The sequence below is a fragment of the Leptinotarsa decemlineata genome, unplaced genomic scaffold (assembly GCF_025532065.1).
Source record: "Leptinotarsa decemlineata unplaced genomic scaffold, Ldec_3_MD MMD2_tig00026307_RagTag_RagTag, whole genome shotgun sequence".
Taxonomy (NCBI): Eukaryota; Metazoa; Arthropoda; class Insecta; order Coleoptera; family Chrysomelidae; genus Leptinotarsa; species Leptinotarsa decemlineata.
Genome location: NW_027412681.1, coordinates 12,580,448 through 12,593,902, shown reverse-complemented (window position 1 = coordinate 12,593,902; position 13,455 = coordinate 12,580,448). Strand labels below are relative to the sequence as shown.

Genomic DNA, 13,455 nt, shown 5'->3' with positions numbered 1-13,455 from the left:
CTACAGTGTAGTTAATTTGAGACTGGACTGAAAGGATTGTTCTTTGAGATGATTTGATTATTGTACAGATGAATGTACACAAAAACTTAAATACTTTTGACTGAAAAATGAATGATACAATAGTTTGACGTGGGAATGAAATATCTAATAGTTTTTTTGATATATGCAAGTCAATTCTATGCTTCTGGAAAAGCCAATTTCAGGTCAAATACAAAGTTTATTTTTTGTACAATTATATTATAATTAATTATTGAGCAGCAATGAATGTAATATTATATATATATTAAAAAATCCTCTTTCGAAGTCTTGAAGTGAATAATAAATTCATTACTATTCGACATACTGATATTAGGTATTGACTGTTTGAAGAGTAAATCATTTCAATATATTTCAATGGTAACAAAATGTTTTTATTTCGAAAGAAATTTCCATAATTCAAGATATATTTATTCTAAATGTTTCAAAATGTAGTATCCACGAAAAATGTTCATTTATGAAGCCAAAAGTTTGATTTAGAACTTTGTATAGTAAACATATACCAAGATTTCTAAAAATTGATAACTCATGACATTGAAACCATAATGATAGTTGATCAAAGTGAATTGTTCAATATACTCATTTGATTCTCTCTTAGTCAGTTAGCTAGTTTGAGACAAATCTTCAAATCTGAATCTATTAATCTGAAATTTCACGTAGATTTTTTGTTATTGTTATGTTACTCGATCAATTGAATGCCACCATTTTAATTTCAAAATGTGGACGTGATAAAATGGCTATAGTAACCCTTGTGCTATGAATCACGAAAAAAAGGATTTGATGAGTAATAAATATCGAAGTAATATATATTGAAGAAGAAAGTAATACAAATCATGAGATTATGAATTAACAAAAATTTATTGGCGCTCAGGGGTGACTTCATTGATTCCAGTGGCGAATTTGCTTTGTCAGCTGCAGGAAAACCCGGAAAAAACTTCAGCATCACATTATCTGAAGATCTTTATCTGCCAATGTCCTCTCTTTCATTAAACAAAATGTAGGGTGTCTCCAGAGGCTCCAATAAATTCAAGACATCGCCAGAACACTTAGTGACACGACTATCATCAAACTTAAACCAGTCCGTTTCGTCTTTGACCAATATGTAATAATGGCCAGATTCAACGCCAGAATCACAGTGAACAATGAATGCATGAATATTATAATACTGATCTGCTAGATTGAAGTGTCCATCTATCACGAACCTACGAAAGAGTTTGGTGCTTCCGTCAGAGGTTGAGTCATGTTTGAAGATCATCAGTGTTATTAGATTGACTGGTGCCTCAGCTATACTTGTTTTCTTATAATATCAGTTAGTTTGGCGTATGTTCGGCAATACAGTTGATCGTCACCCGTTGAAAGTTCGTTCCATTTTCAGATGATTTAACAATAAGCAAAATACTATAAGACAAGTAACATTCCAAATCCAATGAGGTGGTCGTCGCAAAATGGCAAATTATAATTTATTTAATAACTCATACAATAAGGTGATCAAACGAGATACGGTACGATACGGGATACGATATACGAAGTGATATAAATCTAAATTAATCAAAATCAACCAAGTTACAGGAAAAAGACTTTGTTTATTTTTTCTTATTGGTCAGTAGGCTATGCTTGGAGACTGGCAGTAAACAAATCTAAAGAAATTAACTTTAAACGTTCAAGCCAGTCTCGAATATTCCTACACAGTAGGTTGAATGGACTGACGCCTATCAGAAAACAACTACTCCCCTGGCTAATACCACGAAGGGCGTTGGATTATATCCGACAGGCGTCAGTGCAGGAATCTTCACAGAAAATTTCCTGCATATGCAATTGGCAATACAACTGAAAGAGTCGACCTTCAATTTTGGAACGGGCACACTTGCAGACCGGTTTCGGGTTCATTAGCCACTCATCAGTGCAAGATAGTGCCCATCATCGACCTGAAGTCAATGATATTCCATAATTGAAAATCGGAATTCTTTCAGAGTATTTCATTCCTCTTCCTAAGTTGGAGCGAACAACGAAATGTCACTCCATCTAGTGGACGAGGTACTAACCAACTGCATATCCGTGATTTGCCCGATTCCTCTGAATAAGAAAGAAAAACTTTCTTGTTATTCAGTGGGATATGCTTGAAGACTGGCAGTAAACAAATCTAAAGAAATGAACTCCAAACGTTCAAGCCAGTCTCGAATATACCTACACAGTAGGTTGAATGGACTGACGTCTATTAGAAAACAACTACTCCCCTGGCTAATACCACGAAGGGCGTTGGATCATATCCGGCGGGTGCCAGTGCAGGAATCTTCACAGAAAATTTTCTGCATCTGCAATTGGCAATACAACTGAAAGAGTCGACCTTCAATTTTGAAACGGGCACACTTGCATACCGGTTTCGGGCTCATTAGCCACTCATCAATACAAGATAGTGTCATCATCGACCTAAAGTCAATGATATTCCATAATTGAAAATCGGAATTCTTTCAGAGTATTTCACTCCCCTTCCTAAGTTGGAAGGAACAACAAAATGCCACTCCATCTAGTGGACAAGATACTAACCAACTGCATATCCGTGATTTGCCCGATTCCTCTGAATAAGAAAGAAAATCTTTCTTGTTATTCAGTGGGTTATGCTTGAAGACTGGCAGTATACTAATCTAAAGAAATGAACTTTATACGTTCAAGCCAGTCTCGAATATACCTACACAGTAGGTTGAATAGACTGACGCCTATCAGAAAACAACTACTCTCATGGCTAATACCACGAAAGTCGTTGGATTATATCCGACAGGCGTCAGTGCAGGAATCTTCACACATTTCTTTAGATTTAAAAGACCTTGTATAGAAGTGTAGTAGTGAAACATTTTTGTGAAAACAAACATAATTTTTAAACATAATAAGCTAATGTATTGAACCTAATGAAATAAATTCTGATCAGAATAGTACTTAATCCAATATTCAATCTACAGCTTTGATGAAATTCCGTCGTACAAATTGCAAACAAAATAAATATTACATATTTTGGCAAGTTTGGTAGGAATAATCAGTACCTTCTCCTCTCGACAAACTTCAATTAGAAATACGTGTAAATTTAAAAGAAGTACAACATTGAATTATAAAAAATGTGGGAGACTTATAAAGAAAAAAGAAAGCAATAATTTCGAAATCAACATTTTACAAAGATGTGAAGATCAAAGAAGAAGCATAGACGTTACTTTCAGATACAAAATAGAAGAAAAAGATCTCTCGAAACAACTTTCATATAAACATTGAATTATACGAAAGGAAAAGTACTTTCGAAACAACTACTTTTACATAAACAACAACTCTCAGAACTGGTTTCAGCTAAGAACTAACGAGGTCTTACCTTTTAACGTGTGATTGCTAATACGGGTTGGATGATAGCAAGTGAAAATCGAGCGTTCAGCCTGCGGCTTGAACCATCGTCTTACACTTCGGCCGATTGAGTGGACAAAGCACCCACGTCGAACCGCCCGGCTACCAACCGATATAAAAACAATTTTTCCTACTAGAATTCAATCAGATATTATTCACAAGATCACTACACAATAAAGTATATGAAAAATAATTTCACTTACATGGAATACTGTCATCCTCAATGGCCTATCTCGATGTTTCGGAATAAGACGCTTGTCTTATTGCTCCTTCATCACCAATCCGGATGACATTACATATTTATCACATCAAATTATCTGATTTATATCAAAATTAATTACAGTTGAATTTCAATAATATTATTTATTTCAACTAATCCATTAACATTTACGAACTAAACCTCTGATACCTATATTCTACAGTACATTTAGAATAATGTTTTCATGGAAAATTTAGTTATATCCATTTTCTTTTTTCCAGAAACAACAATAAAGATATAACAGAAAGTATTGGACGAACAATGAAGAAAGTGGGACCTAGTTTAGTGTTGACGAGTATTTCAGAAATACTTTGTTTTGCAATAAGTAAGTCATTTTTTTTCATTTCGCAATGAAGGAGTATTGGGAAGTGACCATGATCTATCAAAAACTCTTGATATTTTCTTATATTTCACCTTCCATAATAAGTTGGCATATCGAATAATAATAGTAATGATAATTATTAATATTGCAGAAATACGGAGTATGAGTATGTAGAAGGAAGAATATTTCTTTAAAGAATTTTTTGAGGAGAATTCAATGTTCCTTTTTTTGGTTGTTTAATCTTCCACAATTGAAAAATAACAAAACTGAATCAACAGATAATCTGCTGAAGTGCAATGAACGGAAAACTAAAAAAAGTTTATCCCTGAAAGTAACTGCGTAATATAAACCACTGAAGGGCCGAATTGGTCAATTCAAAAATAAATAGGATCAATTTCTGAAATATCGGTGTGAAGAAAACTAAAATATTAAATTTTTTTCATTGATTATTAAAAAAGTGAGTCTTCAAAATGTATGAATATAATTATTTGGCTAATTTGACTCTTCAGAGGTTTATATTACCTAGTAACTTCTCAGGGTGTACTTTTCAATTTTCTCTCCATTTAACTTCAGCAAATTCACTATTAATTTAACTTTGGTAATTTTTGGTGATTGTGAAATGTTACACAGAAAAAAAAACAGTAAAAACCCCAGACGAAAGCATTCTGCGTCATTTGTGTGCCGGAGTAACGTATAACAAAATATCGGCAAATATCAGCACAAACTCTTAAAGATGGGTTAGCGAAACTTTCGCGAATTTTTTTTTTGAAAATATGCTTGCTCTTCTCATCCTAATCTACACCATTAGAATAGTCAAAAGGTCCCGGAAGGAACAGTATCGACTCGACGTATAGATCCAAAAATTATATTTTTTTCCATTTTTATAGAAGTTTGTATTCCAAATCGCACCTTCCACAAAAAGTACGAATATAAAACCATAACAATGAGAAAACTAATTGATATTCGAAAGAACTAGAGCAACTCCTAAAATGTTCCATTTTCACTGAATTAGTTATTTTCTTTCATAGATAGTTTTTTTTTATTTTCTGGCAAAATTAATGATCAACTTCTCGTACATACTATTATAAATCAATTTCATAAACTACAACTCACAATTTGAACTTCATACACTTTATTTGAAAAATATACCACGACATGTTTCGCTAACAGAGTAGCTTCTTCAAATCACTGTTGTGATTTGGTTGTAGCTCATGAAATTATTATAAATCTTCATCAAGTAACGGCCGAATCAATCAGCATATTATAAATTATAATTCTAGTGAAACATAATAACTGTTTATCTGACAATCAGAATTGTAGTATTGATATACTACTAACTGAGAGTAGGATAAGAACACTGTGTAATGGAAGAAACGTCAGGCTCAAGAAACCTGCAGACCACGGCTAACAAACCCGGAAAATAGCTTCGCCTTAGTTATCTTCTCCCGAGAAAATTCACATTCTTTGATAATATTTTGTTTATAAGGTAAACATGAATATTTTGTCAGGTAGACAAAAATACTCATCTTAGTTCCGAACAATGAATTAAAGTCCAGTAAATTTGTTAAGCTGTATAATTTGGTTGTTGAAAATCAAACGCAATGCCTTTATGATTCAATATCAGACGGCGCTGTCTTCACACGCCATAAGTCTTGTCAGTGGTTCTAGGCTGAACCACAAATGCATTACTGGACTCAACTATCCTTTTTAAAAAACCCGCGAAAAAAATGGCCCTGGCTCCTTCCCTCACGAAGTCGCCTATTGTGGAATCGACCGAAAACCCAATCATCGAATATCAGAGATAAACGAGGCTTCCCAAGGTGTTCAGTTGCAATGCCAAGTTTTGACATCGACCGCTGCCAAGATTCGTCCTCTTTCTTCCACTGCAGCTTCCACTGCAACTGTCCTTAGAGGGCAAGCCTGTGTAAGTAAGGGCGATGGCTTCTCCAGTAATATAGCTAGGGAAGTTCCAGCTCAAAATCCTATGTTTTTCCTTATGGCGCTTCATTCTGACGATTTTACGACCATCGACCTTCAAAGCCCACTTCAAGGTCATACGTGTGTCTTATCCACTTCAAGGTAATACGTGTTTCATCGTTGGTAAGTGTTTCAAAAAGAGACGTGTGACCTAGAATGGGGCAAGAGGCACGTGTGACCTTGAAATGGGCTTTGAAGATCGAAGGTCGTAAAATCGCCAGAATGAAGCGCCATAAGAAAAAGCATGGGATTTTGAGCTGGAACTCCTTTAGATATACTACTCTCTTCCCTTACGAAGACGTCATCTTTAGAATTGATAGAGAAAATAATACTCGAATACCTATCAAAAAATTAACGAGGATATCCAAGGCGGTCAGTTGTAATGCCAAGCTTCTAAGCTCAAAACAATAACGAACGAAAAATACTAGTATTATTGTGAAGAAAGCGTAGGCGCTTTGTGCCATATTTTTTGTAAATCAAGCGCCCGTCTTTAAAAATATGTTTTTTAGTTTTTTAAACTATATTTATTTTTTGTATGACTTTTGGTCAGGAAAGATCCCAGTCATAACTAGTATCTTAATTCATAAAAGCCGTAGAGGAACTTTTCTCGAATTACCGCTTCACTTGGGTTATTGTTTTAACTTTTCTAAGATTTTTATTTGCACTGCTTATAACTGACGGCATAAAACTGAAACCCATATTTCATGCCCGGGCTATAAAATTTAGCATGGGCTTACAGCATATAGAGAATATTTCTAAAAATTACATGGTATTTTGTTTACAATCGCTGGAAGTATAACTATCACATTATCCAAAAATATCATTTTTATGTACTGTCTTGAAGGTATGAATGAGAACGAAAATCATAACATTTTCATATTTCAGGTTGCCTGTCTACCATGCCAGCTGTGCATACATTCGCATTATTTGCCACGATAGCCGTTTTATTCAATTTCATATTCCAAATAACAGCATTCGTTGCTCTCTTGTCATTGGACGTGGAGAGGCACCAGGTATGAATTAACCTTTTTATGTGAAATTTCATCTTTAGAACTATTCATTCGGAAAATTAAGTTCAACGAAGTTTGAAAACACTCAATGCAGTTTTCAGTGCAGATACAAATGGATTCATTTTCCCGTCTTCAATTGTTTCATTAGTACTATCAGTTGTGAATTTTTCTTTCAGATCTACTTATTTTACTTATTTTTGGAAAGTTTCATTGATTCATTTCTTGTTGAAAAACGAAGCACCGTTGTCTGGAATTCTCCATGATAAATGTTCGATTCATTTGGTCCGCAAAATTTCTGATTGATAAGTTATTTTTTGCAGAAGAACCGAATGGATTTGTTTTGCTGTATAAAATCCGATAACCCTCAAAAAGACAACGTACCCAGCATGTTGCAGAAGTTTTGGATCAATTACTACACACCATTTATAATGAAGTAAGATTTGATTCCAATGTTTTTTCATCAAATGGTTACAAAAACATTTTATATTTCAAGAATTACTCTTAACAAAAAACTGGGTCCACTTTAGCAGGTGATCTACCTCCTCTCCACATTTTTTTGAAGAGAGAGGCTAGATTCATATCTTTGTCCTGGGTCTGCGACTGAAAACATCTGCACCAGAACCGGAAGGTGTTTTTGATCCATCTGTGAACCAAAAACTATCTGCTCTTAATATTTCCTTCTCCTGGACGATCCAATCCTCCCTACTCGGGAACAGTACTTTATAAAGCAGTTCGTAGTTGACAGTTGTTGACAGAAACTGAGAGTAGGGCGATGGATGAAGAACTAATGGAGAATTCAACTGAAATATTTTTGTTGAGGTGACGTTTCGGGTTTCCCCGGAAGTGACGTCAACTTTGTTATTTTTAATGTCACACCCTGTATTTCACCTCATTTTTGAATTCTTCCCATGATTTAAATTCTAACTCATGCATCATACCTTACACCCAAAATTAACAGTTTTCTAGTTATTCTTGTTTTTTTAGAAAAAGTGACAGATGCAGCGTTCCGAACATACGTCATTTTTATGTAAATTAACATTTTTAAAAATATGCAGCTAGTGAATCATGATAACTGGAGGTTGAACGGATCACGCATCATTTTCACGTCCACTGAATAATCCACAGGGTGCGCAAAAATTAGGGTCCAATAAGTGAATGAGAAAAATTAAAAATCTCAACTTTTTCAAATGGGAACCCTCATTTTTTTTCTCAAGGTTCAATTCTATTATGAAAATAAGCCCTAGTTATGATACACTTCCCTATACCCAAAACTTATAATTTTGTTGATATTCCTCAATAGAAGTTATTATCACGCGAGGATTTACGTTTTTACCCCCCAATTTTGTCCGATAAAATTTCTTTGTTGCTTAGTTTCCATTGAATATCTCATGAAGAATAATTCCATATTCAAGACAAAAATCATGATTAGAATAAATAACAATTTCAAATGTAGTTTCAATGCTTAACAAGAACATGAGACACTTTTGCCAATCGCTTTTTTTATTGCAACAAATGTTTAAATACATTGCCTCCAACTTCTACAGCTCGTCCTATCATGTCCGGTGGAATAGAGTTGTCAGCGAGCGTCAGTTTTTCCAAATGATCCGTATCGAGATTTTTTTAAATATCTAGGTATCGTTCACCTGAAAATAAAAATACCTGATGGTCTGTTATGTATTTTTTAGATGCTATGAATGTTTACGACATAGCTACCTTGATGCCATTTTCTTGAGTGATGTATTTAAATTTTTTTTAAATCGATTAAACAATACAATTTCGATACTTTTCAACTAACCATTTAAATTTTCGTCATAGAAGTGAAGCATCACTATTGCGTCGTCTTTAACAGCGCAGTACACATTGAAATTCCAACGGTCTTGAAATTGACGTTACCGAACTGAATGCGGGTTTGTATCGCTCCAGTAGTGAGAATTCCGCTTGTTGAATATCCCATTTTTGGTAAATTTAGCTTCGTCACTCCATATAATATTCCTCAAAAACTGGTCGTTTTCTTGATTTTTCATAATGAAGATCTCCGCAAAGTTAATTTTTCTCTCATAATCGGGTAGCTTCAGGCAATGGACTATGAGAATACGGATGCCATTTATGTTTTGCTAATATTCTCTGCATGAACATTTCATTCAATCCCAAATCTCGTGCCGCATCTTTCGAAGATGCTTCTGGAAAAGCAGTGAAGTACCCAAGCACTGTAATCACATTATCTTTATTGTCAACCACCGTTTTAGTTTTGATAATTTTCCTTTCGAATGATCCAAAGTTCGTAATATTGAAGATTAATCTTCTGATGATATCTGGAGATGGTTTCGGTTTTTCTGGATACCTTGTAGCATAAGCATCACATGTTCTTGTTAACATCTTATTGCAATCGCCATAAATCACCAATAAGTTAAAGAAATCGTGATTATTATAACCAGCACGGGCCATATTGTACCTTCTGAGAGTACGAGTCTGACAATAAACAACGTTATTTAATTTGTCACCAAACATTGTGTTGAAAGGTGGACAGCAGCCTACTAGAAATATCAACATTTCAGGAAAGTATATAAATATAATGGAATACCTTCAAAATTATAAGTTTTGGGTATAGGGAAGTGTATCATAACTACGGCTAATTATAATAGAATTGAACCTTGAGGAAAAAATGGGGATTCCCATTTGAAAAAGTTGAGGTTTTCAATTTTTCTCATTCACTTATTGGACCCTAGTTTTTGCGCACCCTGTGAACTATTCAGTGGACATGAAAATGATGCGTGATCCGTTCAACCTTCAATCAGCATGATTCACTAGCTGCATATTTTTAAAAATGTTGATTCACATAAAAATGACGTATGTTCGAGAGGTTACATCTGTCACTTTTTCTAAAAAAAAAAAAAAGGCTTGAAAACGGTTACTTTTGGGTATAGGGTATGATGCATGAGTTAGAATCTAAATCATGGGAAGAATTAAAAAATGAGGTGAAATACAGGGTGTGACATTAAAAATAGCAAAGATGACGTCACTTCCGGTGAAACCCGAAACGTCGCCTCAACGAAAATATTTCAGTTGAATTCTCCATTAGTTCTTCATCCATCCTACCAATTTTCAGAATCGCCCTACTCTCAGTTTTCTTTATATATATTGCGTAGATATACCCTGTATAGACTTGTGCACATTGCCAATTGCACAAATCAATTCAATGCAGAGTGCAACAGACTGTTGGTTGACACTGGAAGTCACAGCATTCTGGAAATGATCTCTGAGTCTATGCATCCAACTGTCAACCACGAACTGCTTCATAAAGTACTGTTCCCGAGTAGGGAGGATTGGATCGTTCGGAAAAAGGAAATATTAAAAGCAGATAGTTTTTGGTTCACAGATGGATCAAAAACACTCTCCGGTTCTGGTGCAGATGTTTTCAGTCGCAGACCCAGGACAAAGATATCAATCTGCCTAGGAGCCTATGCGACTGTTATTTCAAGCGAATTTACGCTATTGAATTTTGTGCGGAGAGATTGATAGAATCCAACCTCATACACAAGTCAATAAAAATATTCTCGGACAGTCAAGCGGCGTTGAAAGCTCTTGGCTCCTACCGAGCAAAGTCTAAATTGCTGGCAAATTTCCAAAAACAACTCTACTCGATAAGAAGACTTAACAGACAGGCAATGAAAGGCAATGACGCTGCAGACTCCCTTGCAAAGAAGGGTGCTGGAAGCAGCTTCATCGGGCCAGAACCTGGCATTATCATCGCTTTACGCTTTGCTAAACAAAGATTGGACATCTGGTAGGCAAGAAGATTTATTGACTCCTGGCATAATCTTCCAGGATCGGCTCACTCCAAGGCGTTTATTCATCTTTCGAAGCTTGATACCAAACAGTTGTTGGACTACAGTAGATATGAACTACGATATCTAACAAGTCTTCTCACAGGTCACTGTCATTTGAATCATCATATGCAGACACTCGGACTGTCAGAAGACAGTTTGTGTCGCGTCTGTTTGGAAAATGATAAAACAGCAGAGCACCTACTTTGTGCCTGCCCCGCTGAAGACACAATAAGGATTTTAGAGTTCGGCACAGAGCCGTACTCTTACCATCTGACCTGAAAGACCACTCACCATACAAACTAATCGGCTTTGTTAGGAAGCTTGGTTTATTTGGTCGAGTGTGAATAGATGTGAGCCATAATAAACCCTTGTGGGTTACGGTTGAAGGTCGAATAGACCCACCAACTTAGGACCTAGCAGGTGATAGGTTTCCAATTGCTCTCAATAACTTTCTTAAGAAACTCCACTAGAGTTCACGTGGAGTTCCTCAGGAATGTATTTTGGGTCTGTTATCTCCCAATATTTTGATTTATCAAGTAAAGGAAAAGTTCGTTTTTTACAATGAATTTAAAATTATTTTGCATAAAGATTTGGAGAAAATACGATGGAAACCAATCAACAATAATGCATCTGCCTGTTACTGGTTATCAATGTTAGCTGCCAAATATGGATCCACCCAAAACTAAATGCGATTCACGAATGCATATTCACATATTATTTTCGAAAAACATTTAACGTGAACATTCCCAGGATGCCATTTATCAAAATTCAACTACTCCAAAACATTTTTATGTTGAATATCTTGAAATGGTCATTAATACAGTCACTGTTGAATTATGCTATTCTTGGATGGGGACAAGACGAAGCTTGTTGAAAGATTTTAGACTCGATTCTGATAATTTGAATGTTTTTGAAGATTGAACTCTTAGTCATCCAGAGTTGGAGAATTTAGAGAAAAAGCTCATGATAAAGACATTGCTGTATTATTTATGGATTGTAAATGTTCTCATTCTGAAAGTAAATCAAATAAAGGATCAAGAGCTCTGAAAAAAATATCCTGATGCTTTACATTTTACAGATTTATAAAAGGTGTAACAAAAAGGTAGGTCATAGATTGAATTATATATTCTGGTACCTACATACCTATGTGCACAAAAAAAAGTTACAGCCCTTGGAAAGTACAGAATCAAAATAGTTTTTTTTCCAATATTCAATGAATTATTATTCAACATTTTGTAATGAAAATGGATTTATGGCTTTCTTATCGTAAGAGTATCTTTTTCATAGGACGAAATCTGTTTAGCCCAGAAAAATTGGGGGTGTATTGAACCCTTAAAACCTCCTAAACTTTTCTATGCGTTAGAATTGAATTATTATTGTGACACCATTTGTTCAATACACCCTTTTTAATTTTTTCACCTCGTATTTACTCGAAAAGCCAGTTTAAATCGAGTTGCAGGCTCTTTTTCATTATTCTCTAAAAATTCACCAGTTGGCTGTTCAACATATGTAGTTTTTATTGGTGAATAACTTCAATGAAGTGAATAAAAACACTTTTGTCTAATTTTCAGTTGAAACTTTAAACGAATTTGAGCCATTTCACACGAATAAAAACTTTATATGGACCGCTAACTGACATAAATGAACATTATTTCATTTCAACGTTTTGGTTCGATCAACACAAAAATTCAAAAAAATTCAAATTCACAATAATTAATTTCAGGTATCCCGTCAGATGCATCATAATGTTGCTTTTCACATTGAGTATGTGTGCTTCAGTTCTAGTTAGCTCTTGGATAGAAATTGGGCTAGATCAGAAATTGTCGATGCCTCAAGGAAGTCATGTACTCAAATATTTTGAGGTGAGTTCAATATTTTTTCATGACGTTTCCATTAAATTTTACCACGTTTCTTTTGAAAATTCTGATATTCCTAAAAAGTGAATTGAAACTATTTCTACATCCTCCAAACCAAACATTCCTCTTTTCGAATGGAGCAAAGCTTGTAAGAAAAAAAAAGTAAGCTGTCAAGGAAGAATTGTTGCCACATGAAGTCAAATATAAAATTACTAGAAAATAAATATATTTTCATTTGAGCAAATCCGTTTTCAACATTCTTGAATTTCAAATTACGAGCCATTGGTAGACAGCTGTTTGAGCCTGTTGGGACTCATCAGTACCGAGCAGGCGGTCCTCGATTGAAGGCAAATGTCGAGGATTTAAGACAATGTCGAGGACCGCCTGTCCGGTACTGATGATGCCCAACAGGCCCAAACAGCTGTCTACTGGTGACTCTTAAATTGAAATCAAATTGGGAATGATCAGGGTAGTACTAATCTTCATCTATTGAATTTAATGGAAATATTCTCCAGCAGCTTGACTGCATTAACCTTTCTTGATTCTATATCATTTCTAGAAACGTGTTGATTCGTTTTCCGATAACATTCCATGAAATTTCCCAAATTTCTGCTGATGCAATTGTCAGCTGATTGGTCAATACACCAACGCCGACATAAAAACTTGGCAAGCTAACTTGGGTGTCACACCAATAGATGTTTCCACCTATGTCTCGCTTGATTTCATGCAGTTATTTTTATCAAGTACTGTTCTTGGTTTTTCACATTTTGTCTTATCAGTTGAAAGG

At 35.0% G+C, this 13,455-nt stretch overlaps 1 protein-coding gene across 2 annotated transcripts in view; it reads left to right on the top strand.

Annotated features, from left to right (window-relative positions):
- Nucleotides 1-13,455, top strand: part of LOC111502706 (NPC intracellular cholesterol transporter 1 homolog 1b) — a 111,637-nt gene that overhangs the window by 68,984 nt on the left and 29,198 nt on the right. For both annotated transcript variants that reach the window (XR_012466989.1, XM_074181005.1), the window contains exons 14-17: nt 3,898-4,001; nt 6,861-6,988; nt 7,306-7,418; nt 12,536-12,674. Coding sequence is in view for 1 of the 2 variants with exons in the window: in XM_074181005.1 (XP_074037106.1) it covers nt 3,898-4,001; nt 6,861-6,988; nt 7,306-7,418; nt 12,536-12,674 (484 nt within the window). In the remaining variant the exon portion in view is untranslated. The remainder of the gene's footprint in view (nt 1-3,897; nt 4,002-6,860; nt 6,989-7,305; nt 7,419-12,535; nt 12,675-13,455) is intronic.